Below are 25576 nucleotides of genomic sequence, written 5' to 3'. Positions count from 1 at the left end.
CTGCAGCTCTTTCTCTCTTGACCATTCCAGCTCATGCCATTGCTGCTGCTCAATTTGCAGACCTTGAGCAGCCTCTTGCACAGAGCTCTCAGTTTCTTCTTGCAGGGCTATAAAAAACAGCCAGCCCACGGTCCCCAAAAGGAGTGCCCTGGGGAACCATACACTGGGGAGCTATGACCAGTCCTCTACCCCACTCCTCAAGGGTGCCTGTGGCTCCATGCCAATTTGATTCGAATCCTGCTAACTACACCAGAGGTAGGGCCAGTGGCCACCACCATGGCCATGCAGATTCGCATTGAATTCAGGCAGACGGTAAAGAAATTGTGGAGCTGGAGGATGGTGGGCCATCCCAATTTACTGGAGGCTCACCAAGACAGGCAAGCAAAAGGAAGAAAGAAAAGGGGAAAGGAAAATCCTGCTTTTTGCAGTAGAGGGCAAGGGATCAGGAAAAACCAATTGAATCTCTCAGTGGCAGGGCGTGATCTTCTTTGTCCACCCTGAGCGGAAGCATTTACATCCTTACAATAATGCTGTCATGTGCTCCTGCACTATTTGCACAAAGATCCTGCAGCTGGTAAACCTGTGAGCAAGCCTAACACTGCCATTTTGCCCACAGGGTGCCAGACCTATTTGCACCAGATCCCTGTCTCTGGGCTTAGAGGCAGGGAACGTGTTGGGTGGGGGGGATTGGTCAAGTCTGCAGTCTAGAGTGCTCTGGTACGGCATGCGCAGCCTGGAGAGGTAGACAATGCCCCAGCTCCTTTACAAAATAAAAATCCCTACCTTGTCGTAAGCCCCTTGTCAACATAAGAAATTTCCAAACCTGTAAGAATTTTTTATGAGTTTACATGAGCCAAACTGTTGACAAATGCCAGGAAGCAAAGTCTCAATGGATTGAGAAAGTACTTGTCCCAGTAGAGCCCAAGCTCTACGCCGATCAGGCATCCCTGATTCGACTTCCCCGGGCAGTGGGACACTCCTGCTTATCAGCAGGCTGGCAGCCTCTTCAGGACTACTCTTGAGGTGGCTATGAGGATGCTATTAATCAGTGCTAACACTAACTGCCACCGGAGGAAAGACACAACCGACACACAGGTTAGTTGCAAGAATCACACAGGCAATTTATTACTCACAAATCCTTTTGGCGTGCCTCGGTACAGCTTAAGGGGCCCCATCACCATGCTCTGTTCGGCTGTCTTTGATCAGAGCTCAGAGCAGCGGGGAGACAGTTCATGTTCACGTTGGAGTCTGGGCGACTACCGCAGCAGGGGGGGCCCTCAGCTTTAGTACCTTTTCTGACCTATGCCTTCTAACAAGTGTCAATCTACAGGATTATCACCTCAAACCACCTTTTTGGGAGTTCCTCGCAGGGAACCCCTTTTAAATTAATCTACTGAAATGTTACATCAAACTACTTTTTAAGATGTTTTCATTTACATTAACTTACAAAGTTATGACACCAAGCCCCTTCTTGTCTATGTATAACTTCACACACACACTAACTGGGCCCTGCGCTTGAAAGTCAGTCTGTTTATCACATCTGCACCCACTATATTAATTCCTGTACAGATGGCATAACTTTATTTAATTTCCTTATTTTTAATATTATATCTTAATTACTTTTATATATCTTCCATACTTTTGTTTTTTTATATTTCTATATATTTAAATACTATAACATTATATTACTGCAACAGTACTCCAGAAAATGGCAGCTTCACCACTTATTTTACACATCAGAAGAAAAGGGAAAGAGGTAAGGTAGTTACATGAAATTGATTAGTGACAGATTAGGGAGGTGAGAGAAAGCGAAGTGGGGGGAATCGCTGGGATTGGGTAAAAAGTAAAAATGTATATACTGAACCTGCCTTTACACAGGCAGAAATAAGGGTGCTAACAGTTAGCAATTAACATGGTAACAGTGACAGTGAAGGGGTCTGCTGGTTCCTGCTCTGGTGGGAAGCCTGCACTGGGTGGGGGGAGGCAGGAAAAGAAGATTACGAGGCGTATCATCAGGCATGTTAGTATAGATGCGGAAGACAACTGACAGGCTGGATTAAGGTGAGCACTGACCTTTGTTAGAGAAAAATACCTCCCTAGGACATGACTACCCACCGTGAACTGCTTTCCGTTAGAAAGTTTTAATTTTAGACCATCATCCTGTGTGGTTACTTTAGGTCTCTGTGTTTGCAAGGCTACCACACAGGCTTTTGCTGAGCTTGTCAGGTTCAGCTGTGGCCCCTGTTACGTCCACACCCTATTGGAGCCTGCTGAGGCATGCTCTCAAGAAGACAGAACCAGATCAGAAGCTGGAAGATAGAGAAGGGGCACGAGGCTGAAGCCCTGTGAAACTGAAGGCTGACGTCTACATAACTCAGGTGCAGGTTCACAGCTCCTGTGATAGTCTCCAAGAAGCACATGACCCTAAGAAAAATAAGGAACCAAGAGACTAGATGATCTGTAAAGTTTCTCCCCCACCCCCACCAAACCCCAGGCCTTGAAATCTTTGTGTCTCTGAATTCAGACCAGGGCAAGTAGCTCTCGTATAAGGACTTAAAGCTGTACCCTAACTGGAACATGGGCTCCACAGAGGGAAAGATTTCTGTGTGTCTGCTTCACTGCTACACCACCAGTGTCTACAAGAGTGGCTGCCACTAAATCCTGGTGAAACGTTTGTTGGTGAATGTGGAGGAAGGAACCTGTAGGTGATCCAAGAATAAATGATGTCTCATCTGGCTGCTCGTGGAAGAGGCTGGGCTCAGCGAACGCTCATCTTTGGACCTTCTCTGCACAGATTCAAATAGTTCCCCTTCCCCCATAGTTCTCACCATAACCACACCTGGAATCTAATGTCAGTTCCTGATGATGGCATTTGTTGGAGCAACCCTGAAATGCCCCCCTACTTCGAGACTAGAAAGGACGGTGTTAACTGTGGCCCTGGACACCAGATGTATGAAAGACTTCTGCTGTCCTGGACTTCAAACCTTCCCATGTTGTTGACATTGAAACCTAGTTGTGTTGACATTGGTCTCCAAGGTAAACAAAGCTTTACAGGGAAAATGTTTAGACCTTGAGGTTCCTGTTTGCTCCAAGTTTGGACTAATGGCTGGAATAATGAACATTTCCATTTATTTCCTTTTAAAGTGCTGCTGATAATGGAGCTAAATGGACAGCCCCAAACCATTCCTATTGGTCATTTATCAAAAACAGTCTCTGAAATACGATCAGTATGTTCCGCCCCTGTGGAATTTCACCTAGAGGAAATACCAAAAATGGTACGTCCAAGAAGGCTCCAAGATCCTGAGAGTAAAGCAAAGAGAGAAGGGAGAAGAAGGGCGGTCAGGAGAGAAAAGGGGGCCGGGCAGCACCAGCTGATCTGAACTACTGGTCTCCACCCTTAGGATGAGCCTGGTGCAAAATTAAGCCTCTTAAGTTCCCTTCCTCGTTGAACCTTCAACAGCCTGGGAGAAAGATTTTACGTTCCCCATTTAATAGATGAGAAATCTGAGGCCCAGAGATGTGTCCAACATCACACAGCTGAGGTGCAGCCAAGCTGGACCAATGCTAAAGCCTATGCTCTTAACCACAGGTTTTACACTGGTCTGCACTGCCTGTCTTCATGCCCCAACCCTGCTCCTCCCTCTTCTCCACATGCATCCTTCCGCATCGTCTGGGAAGGATTCTGAGTTCAAGTGTGACTCCTGAGGTCTGGAAGAAGAGAAAGCGAGCATATGAAACAAGGAACTAGTCTATGTGTGTGGGTGGTAGATTGTAAAGGCTGGAGATGAAAGTGAGCTTTGTGGGTAAGCCAGTGAGCTTGACCAGGACCAGGACAGGGTTTGAAGCGGGCAAGGAAAGTGGCCAGGACTGTGTGTTAGAAACAGCATGCTGACTGTGGTGTGCCTACCCTTATGGGGCCCCAAGCAAGACAAAAACTGCCAGGCTGAGGAAGTCATCTGGCCCAGACACTCTCAGAAGGGGCAAGATTGGCCAGCCTCAGCCTTGTAACCCAGTCTGGGAAGCGGGCCTCTGTTGGATCTGGCAAGGAGGCATTCATGAGCTCAGCAGGAGAGAATGCAGTGTCCCCGGTTCAGAGGAGAAAGGATCCGCTACCCGAGACCACAGCGGGGCCATCACATAGAAGGGCTGGGCAGAGAGTCTGAACTACCTTTGTTTCTGACACACATGGTGTTACATCCAAACCAAGTCAGTCTCATCAGAGCGCACATGAAAATGAGCCCTGTGAACTTTGCTATCCAAAGTATGGTCCAGAGACCAGCAGCATCAGCCTCACACATGTACGGGGTGGTCAGAAATGCAGAATCTAGGTGTCACCCAAGCAGCTGAGTCACATTCTTTACAGTCAGAGCCCCGACCTAGGATCAGAATACCTGGAGCTACATTTCTCAAATCAGCTTGACATACTAAGCTTCCCAGGTGAACTGGATACATGCTGAATTTTAAGAACTGATTATGAGAAACCCGTGAAATGTCATAAGGACATCAATATGGTGACATTTAAACTGCATCTTTCAGATGCCTCCCCCATTCAGGAGTGCCACAAAAATTCCCTTTGGAACAGCATAGAAAAATACCATCAGTGGATTTGTAGATTTTAGCGCATCTACCTCTAAAAAAGGAGGTGTGGCAGATCATAACAGAGCAAGTGGGCAGCTAGGGAGAATGGATGATGGTGAAAGTCAACAAGCCCACGACCCAGTAAACACCTTTCTCCACATTTGGGGTGTTATAGAGCCTAAAATCCCACCCCTGGATTACCCCTATGCTTCTTTTTAAAAGTACAAGATGTCCTAGGAAGAAAAAGCACATTTACATTCAGACTAAGTTGTTGATGACTTTTCAGAGCCTGCTTTTCCCAGTGGCTATCTGTCAACAAGTCTTTCATTCTGCCTCCAAAGAAAATCTTGAATGCTCCACTTCCCTCCACCCCCACTGCTGCATTGTCTCAATTGTGTGCCCGCCAAGAATGTCCCAACTGGTCTCTCCACTCCTATTCCTGCCCCTCTCCGATCTCTGACCCATGCGGCACTCAAAGTGGTCACTGACAGATGTAATTCGCATCATGTCATGCTATAGTCAAAAGTTAAGAACTGCCTGTATCCATTTCTTTGGCTATAACAGATTATCACAAACATATGATTTAAAGCCTTATTGTCTCACACGTCTGAGGCCAGAAGTCCAACATCAGTATCACTGGGTTGAAATCAGCATGTCAACAGGGCCATCCTCCCTCTGGAGGTTCTAGAGAAGAATTTGTTCTTTGCCCCCTCCAGCTTCTGGATGCAGCCAGCATTCCTTGGCTTGTGGCCACATGAGTCCAATCTCTGATTGTGTAGTCACATTGCCGCCTATTCTGTCTGTGTCAACTCTCCCTCTGTCTCCCTCTTTATAGGGTTAAAGGTGATGGCATTTAGGGCCCACCTGCAAAATCCAGGATAATCTCCCCCATCTCAAGATTCTTAACTTAATCATACCTGCAAAGTCTGTTTTTTGTTCTAGCAGATTAACATTTACAGGTTGGTTCCAGGGACTAGGATGTGGATATCTTTGGGGCTCATTATTCAGCCTACCACATTGCCTTTCCATCGCCCTTGATAAAATCAAAAGTCTTGACTGTAGCCCCAAGGTCCTGTGTGACCTGGACCCTCACCACCTCTTAGACACCACTTGCTCCACTTTTATCCTCTCACAGCCCAGGCCTCGGTCTGCTTTTAGATCTTCAAGTATGTGCCTGCTGCAGGGCCTTTCTCTGGCAGTTCCTTTCTCTTAGAATGCTACTACTCTTGGCCTTATTTGCCAAATAAATGAGTGAGTGAATGTGATATTCCCAAGAACTCAGAAAACAAGATAGTAGAAAAAAATAGAAGCAGCAACATGGGTAGAGATTAACTTCACCTACCTCTCAATTTTGCCTAGGAATTGTTTGCCTAACGGTGCTTGCATCTACTCTTTTTTCAGTTGCCAAATACTTCAGAATATCCACAGCTCCGAGTTCCTTGCAGGCTCCCTGGGAAGGAGTTGCCAAGATAGTAGTAGCCAAGCTAGAACTGGATATTGATAGGAAAATGTCACATGGCATCATCCTCAGACTCCTTATTCTTGGAAAAATAAGACAGTCTTAGGTATGGAAAGCTATTTTGACTTCCAACAATAATTTCTTCTAGTGGTCAGTGAATGCTTAGTGTTGATTTTGGTGGCAATTTTACAAAGGCCACCGCTAATGGGTGCATCCTGCCCTGCAGACGGGAGCCCTGCCTGTGGTTATATGACCTATAATTACCTTCTGATTCTGAGAGTATTAAATGGAATTCCTAGTGTGCTATTATGATGAAAAGTACATAGAAGTTCTTTCTTGCCCCAAAATGAGGACTGAGCTCTGTATAGTTATCCAAATCAACAGCAGTCACAGTATTATAGACACTGGATAGTCTAGAGCAGGGGTAGTCAACCTTTTTATACCTACCACCCACTTTTGTATCTCTGTTAGTAGTAAAATTTTCTAACTGCCCACTGGTTCCACAGTAATGGTGATTTATAAAGTAAGGAAGTAACTTTACTTTATAAAATTTATAAAGCAGAGTGATAGCAAGTTAAAGCATATAATAATAATTACTTACCAAGTACTTTATGTTAGATTTTCACTAAGTTTGGCAGAATAAATCTTCATAAAACAACTTACTGCCTGACCAGGCGGTGGCGCAGTGGATAGAGCGTCAGACTGGGATGCAGAGGATCCAGGTTCGAGACCCTGAGGTCGCCAGCTTGAGCGTGGGCTCTTCTGGTTTGAGCAAAGGCCCACCAACTTGAACCCAAGGTCACTGGCTCCAGCAAGGGGTTGCTCGGTCTGCTGAAGGCCTGCGGTCAAGGCACATAGGATAGAGCAGTCAGTGAACAACTAGGGTGTTGCAACGTGCAATGAAAAATTAATGATTGATGCTTCTCATCTCTCTCTGTTCCTGTCTGTCTGTGCCTGTCTATCCCTCTCTCTGACTCACTCTCTGTCTCTGTAAAAAATAAATAAATAAATAAATTTTTTTAAAAACCCCAAAACAACTTACTATAGTTAAATCTATCTTTTTATTTATACTTTGGTTGCTCTGCTACCACCCACCATGAAAGCTGGAACAACCACAAATGGGCGGTAGGAGCCAGGCTGACTACCACTGGTCTAGAGTCATCCACCCACCTTTTCCCAGTTTGCCTGGGTTTCTCTCCATTAGCACTTTGAATCCTGCATCCCAAGAAATCCCTTATTTTCAGGTAAACTGGGATGACTGGTCACTCTAGGGGTAGCTAACAGGCAGGCCTGCCCCTAACACTTGAGGGACCCAGGGCAAAAGGGTATAAGTAGAGGTTTCTTTGTATACATCTAAATATATACAAAGATTTATAGATGTTATAAGTCAAGCTAACACACTGCTAAATAAAAATGTGTTCCATCCTCCTACTGTGATAAATGGCTTCAAAACAACCCAGAAGGCCAGGTTTGAGTTCTGAGCTCCAGGACATGCCCCCTGCCTATCTTCTCTTCTACTGCAAACTCTGTATACCCCCAAGGGGTCTTGCTCACATAGCATTCATTGGTTCCCTCCTCCAGGGTCTAAGGGTAGCTGTGATAGGTTCATTGTTGGAGGAGAATGGCCATAGGGAAGAAGCACACTCCTCTCTGGAAGTGGGATTAGGGCTCTTCAAGCAGCATGTTCTGGGGTCCAGGGAACCTAACCTGGCCTGGAAGGGGTGGATGACCAGAGGGCCAGAGTGGGGGCCCAGGCCAGAAGCCAATCGTGCCTGAGCCTAAAGGCAATACTAGGAGTCACCCACCATTCTCTGGAGGCTTTTTGAAGTTAGAAACCATGAGATAATTTTCAATTACCAAACATAATACCAGATGCTCCTGGCCAAAGATTAGAATTGTTTAACCCAGAGAAATAAAGTTTGTACAAAGCCTTATAGATACACTCAGACTATTTCTAGAAATAACTAAGGTCCTCTAAATCCTAGTATAGTATAAGAGGGAAAAAGAAGTCATGTAGCAAAGAGAAGGAACTACTTAGAAAATGATCCTCTTGCCTGGAGATTGATAAGAAAAGTGTCTGCCACACAGAGAGGAGACCAGAGCTTAAAACCCATCCTCTGGGTCCGCGCTAATGCAGGACTTCTGTCTCCTTCGTAGGATTTATATACTTTGATGGATGGTGCGGGTTGTGGTCAAAGTATCAGGAGGTTAAAAGCACTGCAGGCCAAAAATGACTGGTCTGCTCTTACAGCTTTGTACACAGGAGAGCAGTGAATGCTAACAGTACTATGTAAATATTGTAACAGTGCGGAGGTGATATGCTCTAAGGCAGAAAACACCAATGTCATGGTTACAGGCATACTCTCAGATATGCTGGATTTAGATAAGGCCTCTGCCGTTTGCTAATGGGAAGACATCAGGTGAGATACTCTGCTGATATGAGCCTTGGTTTTTCTTCCCGAGCAAAATCAGGGTCCAAATAGCACCCTATCTTATGTGACTGGTACAAGGATTAATTTAGATGCAATGTATAAAGAACTGAACCAGGGTCTCTAGCATTGTAAGTGTTTCCCAAACATTGTCTGCTAGTGGTAAGAGAAGAGGTGGTGGCGGTGGTGATGGCGGTGGTGGTGATGGTGGCAGTGAATGTGATGGCAGTAACTGTAGCTTTGCACTAGTAGAGTAGTATGAGCTATTGTCAAGAAGAGGCAGTAGCACACTAGCCGTATGCTACTGGGGTTTAGGCAGATTAGTTGGATTCTGAGGCTCACTGTTCTTGAGTCTGGAAAGAAAGGTGACATCTTTATCGATGTTGAGAAATTGAGTAAAAGAATCCCTTTGGGCGAGGAGATAATGTGTAAACTAATCCTGTGGTAACTGCAGAATACCAAACAGAACTGACCAGGAGACACAGGGAACAGGACTCACTCAGCCTTCCCTGAGAAAACGCGGCACAAACTCTGCAGAGCCCAGGAGCACAGGATCACCTCAGACCACATGAGGGACAACAACAGAGGCTCCTGAGGGAGTGCACTGTGGTGCTCACAGCTGTACAGGCTCGAGCTGAGTCATCTTAGCAATTCAGCGGGATCCAGCGACAGAAGACGGCTCACTCACGGGGAAGCCTGAATCACTACCATCACGAGCTACTCTCCCCATCCGTGGCCAAACTTAGGTACTATTCAATTTGTAGATGAATCATTGCTAAATTAAGCACAAAGATTTTCAAATTAGCTCAAAATGATCTAACATCTGGATAAGAGATACATATTACTGAATTGGAGCAAGGAACAGAAGGAGGGAGAAAAAATAGACAGAAGGCTATGTTCTCTAAGAAAACTATTTTCTTTTGAAATATTGGGTCTATTTTTACAAAAATGACTGACTCACTTTAAGTTTCTGATCATTGAAAAGGAAAGAGTATGTGTAATGGATTGCTTTACAACCAAATAAAGATGTCATGTGGACGTTAGGCTTTCTAATTCAGTTTACATTATTCTAGCTACATTTAAAATGCACATGCAAGCATGAGATTAATTCACTTGTCAGTTGGATTGCCTAAGGTCTTTCTACTATTACAAATAGCTTCCCGCAAAGCTTTCTCATGGCTTCTGGGATGCAGGAACATAGCTCCCCCCTAAAGCTCTCTGACCTGGTTACCTTAAGTTTCTGCTCTTGTTCCCATGGGCTGCCAGCCTCACTACAGAGCTCTCAGCTCTCTGGGATTTCACTAGGGAGGTCCAGAGGCTCTCTTTACCCTGACTGCTCAGTGACTTTTGTTACAGGTTTTCCAGTTCCAGGGTTTTGGCAGCAGCGGTGGGGCGGGGGGGGGGGGGGGGGGGGGACATTTATGGTTATTATCCCGAACTCTGGGATCAAGGCAGATCAGCATTCAGCTCCTGGCTCTGCCGCTTCTCTCTACATGACTAAAGACTAGTGGCTTATCCTCTTGGAGCCTCAGCTGCCTCATCTGTGAAATGGGGATACTTAGAGTCCCTAGCTGAGGATTGTTGGGAGGATTAAGTGTGATGATACTTGTAAAGGACTTGGCTCAGTGCCTGGCTACATGGCAAGAGCTCCACAAATGTTAGCTTTTAATCTTTCTAATGGAGGGGTATTTGGTGTTATTTATTTATACACCCCAGAAGTTAAGTTACTTGAATCTGATGTTTTAGGTAATAAAAAAAACTGTAATCTCCAGCCAAACTAAACTTTCGCTTCAGGGCCCACACTTTTCCTATCACAACACTCTCCATTCATCACCTTTTATTGTAACTGCTTGTTTAAGATCTGTCTTCCCAAAGAGAGTACATTCTGTGAATCCCCAATACCCAGCAGAGCTCTTGAAAGAGATAAGCAATAGCAATTTGTGGAATTACTGAAAGGCTGAATGGCCAATGGATCAACAGAATAACAGATTGGATGACGGAACCACAGACCACATGACTGAGTGACTGCCTGAGTAAATGATTGAACTGGTCACCTAAATTCAACTGTATGAACAAAAATATATTCCTAGCACAAGAGATGAGACTATTAAATATAGGATTTTAACTTGAAAAGATGGAATCTTTAAGGGTATATATAATAACTATTCTTGAATATTTAGAGTTCAATTCTTTCCTCCCCCTCATCAATGATAGGATAGATGATAATACCCTGCTGGAAAACATTACTCACTGCACACTCATGTAGCCCTGAAATTGCACCCCCCCCCCCAACCTTCATCATAATCTAGGATCTGCTTGACGGCTCTGGCCTCAGCGTGTCTATCCATGTCAGATGACATCATAGCCAAAGCATGTGTCTTGGGCTGTGGGAACAACGGGGGAATCAACAGGAAGCCCCAGAGCTTCCACTGCCTGACTTCTGATAACTGAGACTCTTTCCTGACACCTCCCACCCACCCTTTTCTTCTAGGTGAGTTCATTCAGTCCTTCCCGAAAGCTGGTCAGTGGCAAGGCATCACTGGACTTCATCAAAAGGATTTGGTGTCTTCATGCCTTGTTCATCAGACACAGGACACACTCATCTTTCAGAAGCTCTGGAATTCTGCCCACGGACGTCTGGACATTCTGTGCATTCCCAGAGGGACTCTTAGGATGTACATGGTTAAGCCATAGAAAATCCAAATTGTTTTTATTAAAACTTGCTTCAAACAAACATATTTAAAACAACTGTTGAACAGTATTTTGACTATCCTATCACCCTCCAAACAATCAGTGCTTGTAATGAATAAGTGAAACACATACTTATTGTCATTTTCCTGGTAAAAGGGAGGAGAAAACTCCCAAATCCAGGCTCATTAAAACCTTAAAGGTCATTGGGAAGATTTTCTAAGAGAATCAAACATGATGACTACCTACCTGGCAATCAGTAAATAATTATTACACAGTTGCCAGGTATCAAACACCTTCTCCATGCCAGGCACTAGACCACATGTTTTTAATATATCAGAACATCTTATCTGCATGGCAGTACTATGAGGCTGGTATTATTGCTTCCATGTTATGAAGAGGTAAACTGCCGTTTCCAGCAGGTGCCCAAGCAAAGATTTGAAGCAAATCTGTCTGACATCAAAGCTGTGCTCCCACCCCCACTCCCATAGGTTGTACCACACCCACCAAGACAAGAAAGGATGACTGCTAATGAGGTAAAATAGAATGGTGAAATATAACTTAGGTAGGGTAAAACAATGCCTGAAATCTGGAGGAAAGAATGGAGAGAAGACTGTGTGAACACAGGATTACAGTTTTCTAATAGTTACACTGTTGTCATGTAAGAAAGGGAGAGCTCCTCTAAGAAGTTCCAAAGGCCGGAAAGGTCACAGCTCTAGGAAGACAGATGTCGGCCCAAGGGAATGAAGCACCTTGTAACAATGAGAGCTGTCCAAGACTGAGGGCACTGACTGGTGACAGAATGAGCTCTTGGACATCCAAGAGATGCTCATTGGAAGCATCCAAGCAGAATGTAGAAACATCCTGTTGGGTGACACAGAGGTGAGGATGGGATAGCTTTGAGGTCCTGCCCTACTCCCAGTTCCTCTGTTTGCTTTGGGTAAATGCTCACTAATCATCTAAGAAAGCTCGTCCTTGCCTGCACTCATCACCTGCATTTCCACCATCATCTGTCACTGCCATGCACGTAAAAGATTGATGCAGAACCAGTCCAACGTGACAATTTCATCTTCTTGAAGAGAGAGGAAAGTATAATCAGGAGCTGTCATTCTGAAACTGAGATGAACAAGGAAGAATTGAGTCGACATTAGAAGGAAGAGGAATCTTAGGAGAGGAAAGAAACCGTGGGTTTTACTGTGCACCAGGAAACAGGTTGGATGGTTTATACAGGTTCCCTTCCTAACGCTGGCTACCACCATCTTGAGGGAGGACTGATCATTTCCATTTGACAGAACAATCTAAGAGAGAGGTTATCTTTCCCATGACTGCATAGCTAATATGTGCTGAAACCAGGGTTTAAACTCAGATATGCTGGACTTCAAAATCTTCACTCTTTTCTCAACAGTCTGCTGCCAAACCCAGTGGGCTGGATACTGGGAGAGGCGCTGAGAGAATGGTGCTGATGACAGGTAGTTTCTTTGGTTTGTTTTGTTTTTTAGAAAATTAAATTTAACAGGGTGACAGTGATCAACAAGTGCACATAGATTTCAGGTAAACATCACTACATCATTTGAATAGTCGATTATGTTGTACATCCATCACCCAAAATCAAGTCATTGTTCGTCCCCTTATATTTGTTTCTGTTTATACCCTTCCCCCACCCCCCCAACTCTCCCTTACATCCCCCTCCCCCAGGTAACCACTGAACCTTATCTATGTCCTTAAGTCTCAGTTTTGTATCCCACCTATGTGTGAAATCATACAGTTTTTAGTGTTTTCTGATTTACTTATTTACTTATAATGTTCTCAAGGTCCATCATGTTATCGTAAATGACACTATGTCATCATTTATTATTGCTGAGTAGTATTCCATTGTATAAATGTACCACATCTTCTTTATCCAATTCTCTATTGAGGGACACTTTGGTTGTTTCCATGTCTTGGCCACTGTGAATAAGGCTGCGATGAACGTGGGGATGCACGTGTCTTTATGTACCAATGTTTTTGAGTTTGGGGGATAAATACTCAGTAGAGGGATTGCTGGGTTATATGGTAGTTCTATTCTTAAATTTCTGAGGAACCACCATACTTTCTTCCATAATGATTGTACTATTTTGCATTTCCACCAGCAGTGAATGAGGGGTTTCTTTTCTCCACTGCCTCTCCAACACTTGTTATTAATGACAGGTAGATTTTGATGGGTGGAAAAAGGAATAATAAGGCTGCAGAAGAGGGTAAGACACAAGAAAGAAGATCAGAATGAGATGCTCAGAGAGGTCAATTTATCATTGAGAACAAGCAAGAGATGGAGAGGGTATGAATCAAGACAAACATCATCTCCTTCACAATTTAGTTTGATTTCAGCCTTGAGCCCAAGCACAGAACTGGCCCCAAATCACAAATGATGCAGGTTCATAAACAGGATCTCAGCTATTTTAATCTGAACAAAATCCACATAGGTCAACTTTTTCCTATAGCATCCAGAAACATCTTCACCATTACAGAGGATCCTCAGGTTACAACACAGTTCCATTCCTATCACAGTGACATAACCTAAATTTTGATGTAAGTCAAAACATACCCTAGCCTAAGTCACTTACCTATCCTCACACAGTTGTAAAATCATAATCTAGAACATAAAAACACAACTAAGCCACAGAAAAAGGAAAAGGACATAAATATACTCTACTGCACTGTAACAGAAAAAAAAATGACAAAAAATTAGTAAAAAAAATGTCTTACCTTTATTCCTGTGGTTGGTTTGCACACTGGAAGGGGCATTGCAAGGTGGGAGAGAGTAACCTATTGGGAAGAGGAAGCTGGAGAGGCAGGAGAACCTGCAAAAGGTGCTGGAGACACTGGGTCAGGTGAGTCAGGATTGCCTAAGGAACATGCAGGAGATGCTGGAGGTGATTCTACCTGTACCACAGGTGCTTCATCAGAAGAAGCAGCTGATGTAGAGGGGACAGGATCTGTTGCAGGCCTCTCTTCCTTCTTAAAGAATTGTTCCAGGCTAATCTGGAAGGTTGATAACTTCTCTTCCAAAATCTGCCTATAGCATTGCAAGGCATCCAAAACAGCTCTGTAGACCTTACTGAGTCTGTCATTGCTTGGGGTCCTCAGCCTGAAATTTTGTCAACCCATCCTCTACCGTAGAAAAACCTGCTGCCAAACCCTAGTAGTAAATCTCTTGTGTTCTGGGGTTTCTATCTCTTCTTGGGAGTCAGCATCGTAAACTTGAAATGTTATATGTCGAACTTGTTGTAACCTGAGGACCCCTGTATTTTCCAGAGTATAGGATAATTTCAATATCCCATGGGGAGATGTTACTAAGTAACACAGGTTCACAAGGCTTTGGAAAATTAAAATGCCAACATGGCAAACAGAATGGAAAATGTGATGGTGAGAAAAGATGTTAATGACGACTTTAGCAATACTGATTTTTATCTCCTCCAACTTCTCCTGAGAAACAGGGGTGCCAAGATTCTCCTCTTACCCCTCACTAATTAAAGATTTTCTGATGGGTTGAGAAGGCCTGATTTTCCCCATTATCTGATGAGTAGAATCTTATTCTAAATAGTCCCCATAATTAGGTTGTTAAGGTTTACCTACAATTAGAGCATAGGTGTTAAGTATGTATGTGTGGCAGGGAGAGATGAAAAAATTTTTACTTCCACACTAAGAATGCAGACCCTATAGTGTAGGGATTACATGTGATTAGCATAGCATGGCATGTGGTAGACACCCCAAGAAATGGTTGCTGGTGCTTTAGCTGTTTTGTAGGTTTTGCCCGTTACCAACTTTGGAGTTGGTACATGTGGGTCCAAACTCAGGCTCTGCAACCTAAATTGTGACCTTGGTGAAATTACATAATGTCACCAGGGCTCAGTTTGCTCTTCTGTAAAATGCGGATAAGATCACCTGCCTCAGGAAGGTGTTGGGAGGATAGAGTGAATAGATACTGGCAAAGTCATGTTGATGGTAGCTCAGAAGTGGCACTTGGTACTAATTATCCTGGGCATGCCTCTTGAAGCTGGAAGATTCTCCCTTTAATGGGTCACTGTAAACCCACCATCCAGCCCCCTCCAACCTCATCCACTCTTCCCAAGAGCCCCCTCCTCTAAATATAAAATCCATTCTTAGACTAGGAACTTGGCGCTGTAGTACTAACCCCTAATCCTATGTAGTGAGTCACACTAACACATAGAACACAAGTATTTTGCTATATTTCAGCAGCAAACTCCATGCAGGTTAGCAAATTACAGCAATCCAAGCTTAGAAAGAGAAACTCCATGGCCAGCTCAGCAAATTGCTCCTCATTGCCCTGTGTCTCGCAGTCCAGCCTCACCCCAAAGACTCAAGACTAGATGCATGTTAGCTGGACCCCTGGCACAGGACACTCTAGGTTTGGAAAGGCTATCAGGGCTTAGACCATGCTTTCGCATACAGCCAACACTCACTCTTCACAATAAGCCCCGTCTTGATAAATGAGGAGACTGAAGCACAAGGAGTTAAATACCTCCAGTCTCTGTCAGAGGCCAAAGGAGAGGGACTCCACAATCTTCTGGTGACACAAGAGCAGCCAGAAGAGCTGCCCAGGAGAAGGTCCCCCACAAATTTCTGTCTTGCCTCTCCGAGCACCTCTAACTGGTTTTCCTATTCTAATTAATTGCCAAATCCCAAAGCCTTTTATCAAATTCACATGCCAATAGCCAAAAAGACTATATAAGAAACACGCAGGGAAACCTATATCTCAGCAACCTAGTGAAGGCTGTACAGGCATCACCTAAAACCCACTTCTGTTTCCAGGTGGGGCCGGGTCCTTGACGGAAACACTCGAAGGGGAGGCTGAAGGGACTTTAACGGGGGGGCTACTAATGACAGAGAAAATATGGTTTAATGACTTCACTATGGAGGAGGAAGCCCCTGGGGCCAGTGACAGCAGATAGCAGGGACCACCCCAGGCTGAAGGGGCAAGAGAGAGAGCTGTCCCAGGCCACCAGAAGCTGTGGCTGTAGGTAGAAAAGCATCACCACCTTCTAAACCCAGGCCCACAGGGGAGTGGAGAGATTAAGAACACCCACCTCTGATCTGCCGCGGGGCCTCCAGCTCACTGAACCCCGTGGAAGAAGAAGCCTGCTGCTGGAGCCGCGAGCCAGCCTCCCAGGCAGAGCGGAGGAGGAGGGGCAGGAGTGGATCTGGAGGGACACGGAGGACATGCAGAGTGGTCCCCAAAGGCTGGAGTCCGGTCTCTTCACCTTCGTCCAGGCTACGCCCTCTCCGAAGCCCAGCGTCTCCTCAGTGATCTCAGCTGGGTTTGGGTCCCAACTTGCACTGAGGCCATGAACAGAGCTTCAGTTTCTCACCTGTAAATAGTAATCACAACAGCTATCACCTGGGTTTTTGGAGTTTTGTTTGTTTTTTGTTTAATAGATGAAAACGATTTAACCTCTGCCCAGAAGCACTCACCACAGTGGCAGTTTCTGGGCCCGCTCATAAGCAGTGCTTCCTTTTTGTCCTACATCCTAGCGAGGCTGCAGCGGTAGCAGTGGCTCTCTGAGTTCGCTCAGCTGCCCCAAGACAACAAGAGGCCAGAGTCGGCGAGAAAAGCAAGGACCCAGTGAACCAATTTGGGGGCAAAGCCAAAAAGGAGTGGTCCAGTGATGGGATTCAGCCGGCTCACACTGGTTTAGCAGAACCGATACCTAATTTTTTGTTGAGTTTGGCGAACCAGTTCTTAAAATGGCATTTGTAATTAGGGTTCTCTCTAAGGTGGGCCCCTGGGCAGCCACCCAATGTGGAAATCACAAATTTACATTCCTTACTCTTTTTTAATGTTCATCTGCACAACAGCGTATTCTAAGTGCCCATAGTAATGTTCATTCTGTCCATAGGTGAGAAAAATTGCAAGTGAGAATGCCACTCAAGAAGCAATATAGAAATATCTTAAATAACAATTTTATTGTTTTTGTCATGTATTATATAACATTTTTCATTAATACTTTAAAACTATTGCTTGACCAGGTGGTAGCACAATGGATAGAGTGTTGGACTGGGACACAGAGCACCTACGTTCAAAACCTTGAGGTCACTGGCTGGCTTGAACGCAGGCTCACCAGCTTGAGTGCCAGGTCACTGGCTTGAGTGTGGGATCATAGACATGACTCCATGGTCCCTAGCTTGAGTTCAAAGGTCACTGGCTTAAAGCCCAAAGTTACTAGCTTGAGCCTAAGGCCGCTGGCTTGAGCAAGGGGTCACTGGCTCGGCTAGAGTCCTCCAGTCAAGGCACATATGAGAAAGCAATCAATGAACAATAAGGGGCCACAACAAAGAATTGATGCTTCTCATCTCTCTCCCTTCCTGTCTGTCTGTCCCTCTCCCACCCCCTCTTTCTCTCTCTCTGTCTCTCTCGCTAAAAACAAAACAAAACAAAACATTCTAAAACTCTTTCTTATAACAATCTAGTTTTGTGTACCTCTTTTATTGTTCTTAAGTATTAAATGCATGAAATAATAAACTACCCCTAAGTATATCTTTATTTTACACTTAAAATGGTCATTAAGGCAGAAAACCAGTTGTTAAATTATTTGAATCCCACTGCTGAAGTGGTCCAAAGGCAAAGTTCAGGACAAGCTCAACTACTTAAGTCTCATTTGACAAAGCAACACATGACAATCTGAGGAAGTTCCCAACTATAGGCTTATAACCCCAGCTGCTGTCACTGGGACTAGCGATCCTCAGTTCCTGGCCAGGACAGCCCTGCAGGAGCTCCTTAGTAAAGGACTTATTAAACTAGTTTCAAAACACAGAGCTCAATTAATTTACAGCAGAGACACCACAGGTGGGATGCCCCAGATGCTGGTGAAGACGCATGAACAACAGGTCCCACCAGCTGTACATTTTGAAAAAGTAAAAGTTTATTAAATCAAATTTTAAATAATTTAACCACAAAATACTGATGGCCCATAGAAAATAATCAGGCATGTGTTCACTTCACCCATTCATTTCCTTCCTGCTACTCAGACAGGGGCTGCTGCAGGGATCCAGGTGACAGAGATTGCTCAAGTGCGTGCGCGCGCGCGCGCACACACACACACACACACACACACACGGCTGGAGTATAACATTAAATATTATAGCTATTGAAATTAAATATGCAATATGGTTCATTCCTCCAGGCCCAGAACTAGAACCCTCGCCTTGATAAGAGTAAAGTTTTCTTACTGATCAATATCACCCTGTTAAATTTAATTTTCTAAATAAAATAAAATAAGAGTAAATGCTCAACTCACATAATTTATTGCTCCAGGAAGCTTTAAGAATTAAGAGGAGCTTAGTGGGGTCCTCGGCTCAGGGTCTCACACAGCTACAATCCAGGTGTTAGCCACGGTTGGGGTCTCCTCCGAGGCTCAGGGTCCTCTTTCAAGTTCATGTGGTTTTTGACAGAATTCATCTCCTTACAAATGTAGAAGTCATGGCAGTTTCTTTATGGCCAGTGGGATCTAAGTAGGGATTTCTTCTGTCTCCAATGCAGACTGTCTTTTAAAGGGCTTCCATGTTAAGTCAGGCTCATTCAGAATATATCTCCCTTTTGATTAACCTATTAGGAACTTGACTTAAATCTACTAAATCTCTTCACTTTGCCATAAGATACTATATACTCATGGGAGTGACATCCACCACCTTTGCCTCATGCTATTGGTTAGAAGGAAGTTATCTGTACTACCCACACTCACGGTGAGGGGATCACACAAGGGCCTGAGCCAATGGAATTCTGCATCTTAGAATTCTGCTTATTGCAGATAGTTACAGATGAACATGTGAACACACTTTGTAATACAGGAGGAGTAAAGATCATTATCCTTATTTTTCAGAAACTCACAGACTCTTAAATATATTGCCCAGATCACTGAGCTTGCCCCTGTGATAGAGTTGAAACACAGATTTTCTGGGTGTAAATCTTGGGCACATTTCACTCCCTCGTCTACCTGGCAAAGAACAGATAAGCTCCATTGCACCAATGGGTGGGATATGTATCTGATCCTCACAGCAAATGGATTACTTGCTCCCAGTAAATAATAACAAATTTGAGCTATAAATGGCCTTGCAGGTGATGGTCAGCCACACATTTTCTTGTTTGTTTTTTAAGTGAGAGGAGGAGAGATAGAGAGAGACTCCCACATATATCCTGACCAGGATTCACCCAGCAACCCTGTCTAGGGCTGATGCTCTGCCCATTTGAAGCCACTTGCAACCAAGCTATTTTTAGCACCTGAGGCAGAGGCTCCACAGTGCCATCCTCAGCACCTGGGGCCAATGTGCTTTAATCAATTGAGCCATGGCTGCGGGAACGGAAGGTGGGGAGAAGCAGATGGTTGCTTCTCCTCTGTGCCCTGACCAGGAATCGAATCCCAGACTTCCACATGCCAGATTGACGCTCTACCACTTAGCCAACCGGCCAGTGCCCAGCCACATATTTTTAGCAAAGCTAGGATCAAAATGCAGGGCTCTGGACTCCTGGTCCAGTGCTCCTTAGTGATGGGTGAGTCTCCTTGTGTCTCTCAATGTCCCTGTCAAAGACAGAATGTAAGGCAGGAGAATACTTAGGTTCAACAATCATGTTTTGTTTTTATCCAGATGTTTCTGCCTTAAAGGCAAAGCCTTTCTTGATTTAGGAGGGCATCCAAAAATCTGGAGAAGATTAAATAGTTATTCTAAAAGTAAAGTGACTGCAAGTATGGCAAGAAAGAAACCAAAAATTTTAAGTTGTGAACAATTCATATATATATGGTACAAATTATGGTACAAATTGATACAAATTAAAATATTTTATGTGATTCATGTTATACAGGTATACAGGGTGGGGCAAAAGTAGGTTTACAGTTGTTCATATAAAAAATAATACAACAATAAACTCTGTGTTTCACGTACTCAGAACTATAAACCAAATTTTGCCCCCTGTATTTATATCAATTAATACTCATTAAAATATACTATGTGGTTCATAGATTATTCATATCTACTTACTCTAAGTGTAGAATGTTTTTAATGAACACAATATTTTTAAAAAAATCAGAACCAAAGAGAAGCCATCACTTAACTAAGCCAAATTTGCTATATTATAACAATAAAAACACTATCATTGTGAGCTAGAATTATTGGGGATTTTCTAAAGTGGTTGACATCAAACCAAAAGATCTGGGTTCAAAGTTTTGCTTGGCCTCTTTCTAGCTTTGTGATTTTGGGCAAATGACTCTCCCTCCTGGCACAGTGCTTGAAACACAGAGTAGACCAGACACAATCAGCTGTGGGTGCCCAGCCTCTTGGTCTCACCATCTGATAAGGGGTTGATAGTTACTAGCCAAGTTTATATTAGTACCACTCAGGTGTCCTTGCTGTATTAAATAGTAATCAGATATTGCCACAACCCTGCTTAAAACTCTCTATAACTTCTCTGTCCAACATAGTAGCCACTGATCACATGTCGCTATTGACCATTAGCAATGTGGATGATCTCAACTGAGTTGCCTGTAAAAAGAAGACACAAAATTTCAAAGATGTAGCATGAAAGAATGTAAAACGTCTCAATCATATCAGTCACAGATGGAAATTACAACATTTTAGATATATTGGGTTAAATAAAATATGAATAGTTCACTTGTCTATTTTTACTTTTTTAATGTGGCTATTAGAAATTGTAAAATGACGTACAATACAGTATGTCTCAGTTGGAAAGCAATCTATAGTTTCTCACTGTTCTCAGATAAAAATTTAAACCCCCATAGTGTGACCTCCAGGGACCAACACTATCTAATCCCTGCCCATCTGTCTCGGGTCTTCTCGAACCCTCCATCCACACTGACCTTATGATCCCCCTGACATAGCAAGCTCATGTCCACCTTAGGGTCTTTGTACTCATGATTCAATCTTCTGGAATGTTCTTTCCATGGCAGCTCAACTCATAGCTGACTCATTCCCCTTCTTCAGGTCTCAGCTCACATGTTACCTCTGTCAGGCCTTCCTGGACCACCTGATCTGAAGGAATCACACATCCAATGAATTTCTTCTCTATTGTTTCCTCAGAGGCCCTTGTTGCTGTTCTTAGTAACCTTATCTAATTATCTGTTCACCTGCTTGATGCCTGTCTCCTACACTAGAATAGAAGTTGTGTGAGGGCAGGAACCTTTCCTGTCCTATTCACTGTCTTTTGTATCTGCAGCTCAGGGCCTCACCCATTGTAGTTCTCATCTCAATGTTTCTTGAATAAATGAATGAATGAATGAATGACAAATCCAGTGATAATGATGAGGACACCACTGCCATCTTATTCCAGGTGCCTACTCTTTTCTCTGTAATCAATCCTCAACAGTCATTGTAGGAGGCAGTGGGGTGTAATTGAAAGGATACAGTCTGGACTTAGAAGCTGAGTTCAAATTTCAGTTCTTCCACTTACTAACTGGGTGACCTTGGATAGAGCCCTTGACTATCCCCAATCTCTGTTTTCTCTCAGAGTGGTTGTCTTGAAGTTCTAGTAAGAGAGAGCTTTGTCAACCAGAACGTTTTAGTGATATTTATTAGACCAAGATGTTCTTAAAGGGGAGAGATTCTTTCATTTACCTAGGTGCCCCCAGTACCTAGCACAAGGTTTGGTTTAAGGCAGATGCCCCAAAACTGCTAAATGGATGAATGTAGCTTCTAATAACCCCCAGCACCATAAAATAATGAACCTCAGGGGAGAAGATCTCTCTACTGTTTCAGGCTGAAAAAGACACCCTAAAGAGAAGCAAATGGAACTCCAAGTTGGAGTGAGGCTAATGTGTAATGGCCGCACCACCTCCATTTTCCAAAACAGTCCCAAATTACAGTAGTCTGTCCAGGTGCCCAGCCAAGACTGACTGTAGGTCTCCTGGAACATCTGGCTCAAGTGTAAGGCTTAGAGTGTCAGAGTCAGCATCCTCAGCTGGGGAGAGAGCAAGCTCTAGCAGGAAGCAGCATCACCTGTCTGCCACAACAGGTTCTTGTCCAGAAGGGAGAGATCGGGCCACTCTAAGCAGTAACTCCTGATTCTCATACTCTGAGAAACAGCCACAATATCTGCCTCCTTAACTGAAACTGGGGCCAAGGGTAAAAATAAGGAGAGAGGAAGGAGGTCGTGTATTTGAAGCTAAGAATGTTAAAGTTAATAAAATCAGAATTATTCCATGGAACAATGATTTCTCATGATGGGGCAAAAAGGTGCCCGGGAAGGGAGTGGGAAATGACTTCACTGTGAAGGCTTCTGCCTAGTTTGCAAGGAATAAAGCTTGTCTTTGTTATTCTCCTGGCTGCTGTTCCAACACCTCTGAAATATAAAGGCTTCAGGCATGACATCTCAGTACAGTCCCATTGTTCCTAGGATTTGCTGCTAAAAGGGCTATTCACGTGGAAACCTCTCTCAGACCAGGCTTCTGTTGGCTACGGATCATTTACACACTGGTTTAACATGCAGCCCACCTTGGAAGTTTGGACAAACTAGACCAGGTGTAGCATTGCACTATCTCTCCCTAGTCCCATCTTGCCTGCTCACTGCTGATTAAAAGCCAGAATCCAAACTCCATTCATTCAACAAATGCATTCTGAACATCTATCGTGCGGTGTTGGGGCTACATCTGGGACACAAGCAAGACGACAGCCATGAGAGCAGAAATCCATGAAAGAAGAAAAGGGCATCCCTTGTCTTGGAAAAAGGGAATCGCAAACAAAGCCCTTTCCAGGAATGTGAGAAAGAAATCATAATTTGGGATCACTGGTCAAGATTTGGGATTGCTGGAGATGAGGAGATCTTGAGACCCAAATGAAGGAGGCTTTAAGGAACTGTGCCTCCAATAAGAAAGTCAAAGAATGCGACCTGCAGTTCTCCCTGCCCCCCAAGTAAGTCCCTCGGGCTGTCCTTTGACAAAACCACCCTTCAGTCTCCCTGCAACCTGGTTTTATTTTAGCCCATTTGAGCCCCAGTTTCTGGCAGTTGGCACCACCGACATGGGTTACAGGAGGATGAAACCCACATGACAGAGCTGTTTTCTCCCCAGGATGAAAAAGGGCTTATGTTTAGTTCTCTGTCCGGGCAGGGGAAATGCCTCTGGCAACCCAGGTCTGTGGAACTGGCTCAATAGAGGACTGTGGATTGATAGGCAGACAACATGGCATCAAGAGGGAACACCTGGCCAGCTTCATCTTATAGGAACTGTATGTTAGATGCTGCAGTACGCATTTCGTAGGTTCTGGCTTTGTAATCCTGGGCCCCCTCCTCTCCAGGTTAGTTCTCACTCACAGTCTCAGGTTAAAGCCTTGCTGAAGAGTTCAACTTTTTAGACCAATTACACTCTCTGATCATATTTCATCTGTCAAAGAGGAGTGACCGTCGTCATGGTAATAATGAGATGACTACAAGGACACAATAAGGAAACATGCTGACAGGAGTGGAGATGTTCATCCTGGCATTTATAAAACCAGGACCAACTTCTCTTCCTCGCTGCATCAGGAGGACTTACACCAGAGCGAGTTAAGAGTGGCAGATTAATGCTTTACAAACATTAAATTAAAAAATCCCTAACTCACTGGACTCTCACCTCCTCTCTTGTGATTGGAGAGTTTGTCCAGGTCTGGGGAACGTTAGCTGGCCAAGGCAATGCCCTGCACACCACCTGCCTCCCCCTCTGCTCGACCCCTCCGACCAGGCGGAAAGGGTGGGAGGCAAGCGTAGCTCAGCATTTATTTTTGGACGCAGCTCACTAAAAATATCTCCGCCTTCCAGTTTGATCACTCTCCGTTTTGACCTGAATGAATCGCGGGGCGGCGACCCGCCCCACCCTCTGCACGTTGTCCTTTAAAGGAGAAGGGCGTGGGGACGGATTCCTGCCGATCGGGGGGACAGATGTGAGCCGCCAGGGCAGACAGGGTCCTCCACACTGACGTCAGGGCTGAGCTCGCTGGGCTGTAGCCTCTGGCCAGACCCTGGCCGCCCAAAGGGAGGGGGGAAGCTGCGCGCTGGGATTGGCTGGCCAAGGGTGAGCGCCCGCGCGGATTGGCTGGCGAGGTTTTAGAGGGAGTCCCACTCTCCAATTAAAGGGCCCGCCGCACCCCGCTGCGCGCAGAGCTCCTCCTGGGCCCGCGAACTTGGCCATTCAGTCCCCGCTGTCCCCGCTGAGCGTCCTCGCGCCTGAGCGTGAGAAGTCAGGCGCTGTTTCTCCAGCCCAGAAGAAGATGGCAAAGGTCGCCAAGGACCTCAACCCTGGAGTTCAGAAGGTGAGCTGCGATATGTCTGTACCTACCCAGAAACTTTCTTTCCCCCGTTTCCCTCTCCCATGTGTTTGTGGAGACTTAGCTAGAAGTAAGAAGGAAACTCATTAAATTACAAGACTTCACAGAAAACAAGATAGTGGGGAATACTTGTTTGAACTAATAGTCAACACCCTCCTCTTAAAAAAAATTTTTTTTTAAGCCGCTGTGTAAAGTATTTGCAATGGATCTTAGTTCTTTGGTGATGCTAATTAAAACTTAAATGAGGTAAAAAACCTTTTTTCACATGGTAATCCAATGGTTTGTCTTGGAGGGGTAGGGGAACCCTGCCTTCCCTTTCCCTCTCCCTTCCCCCTCCAGCGATTGAGGTGAGTAAAGGCTGGGGGACGGAGGAGTAGTGTGTACTATTTATTCACAAGGAATTCCCCCCTTTTGCTGTCACCCTAGTGTTTTGTGTTTTTCACACACGTTTCGTTAGTTAGCCATGGCAGCAGTTCCAGCAGAGGGGAACTAATTTCTGTCCCCAGGGTCTGCAGGTTTCCCTTTCAAGAAGGGCTGGCCAGGAGCCCAGAAGGTCACGGGTGAATTACTGCAGAGGAGGTGGGGGGCCTGCAGCTTTGCCAGTAGCTCCAACGCCCACCGGTTACTTACCTGAATGCATTTGGGAGAGGGCACAGGCAGGAGGCCTACAGGACATGAGCTGGAACAGACAGACAGCCTAGGCCACTGGAGAAACTGAGGCCCGGGGTCAGAGGGCATTGGTTCTAGCAGGCAGCAGAGAACAAGGAAAGGCTCAGCATGGAAACCCTGGCCCTGCCACATAGCTGCACCATATCGACCAAGTCACTTTCTGAGCCCACTTTCCCTGTTTCCAATGCCAGAGCCTAGTCCCCACCTCCCTCACTGCAGCAGTAACAGTAATGGTACACTGTGGATTAATCTCCCAAAGCAGTCCCCCTCTCTTTTTTAAAAGATCTAATTGGCTTTACTGAGGATTTATGAATCGGGGCAGTATCATATGTACTAAATAGAGAGGTGCTCCAAGAAGTTCCAAATCAGTTATTTTTAAACTCTAATTTCAGAGGACTTGGTCTTGTAGGGCAAAGTCCTCCTTAGACATCTGCCATTACCTGTGAGGTAGAAC

General features: G+C 44.7%; 1 protein-coding gene across 1 annotated transcript in view; it reads left to right on the top strand.

Annotated features, from left to right (window-relative positions):
- The first annotated feature begins 24282 nt into the window (after positions 1 to 24282).
- LMCD1 (LIM and cysteine rich domains 1) overlaps positions 24283 to 25576 on the top strand; it is a 68657-nt gene continuing 67363 nt past the window's right edge. The window contains exon 1 of the mRNA XM_066351484.1: positions 24283 to 24438. Coding sequence (XP_066207581.1) covers positions 24397 to 24438 — 42 coding nt within the window. The 5' untranslated portion in view covers positions 24283 to 24396. The remainder of the gene's footprint in view (positions 24439 to 25576) is intronic.

Source organism: Saccopteryx leptura, chromosome 10 (genome assembly GCF_036850995.1).
Source record: "Saccopteryx leptura isolate mSacLep1 chromosome 10, mSacLep1_pri_phased_curated, whole genome shotgun sequence".
Classification (NCBI taxonomy): domain Eukaryota; kingdom Metazoa; phylum Chordata; class Mammalia; order Chiroptera; family Emballonuridae; genus Saccopteryx; species Saccopteryx leptura.
This window is presented reverse-complemented; position numbering and strand designations above follow the sequence as displayed.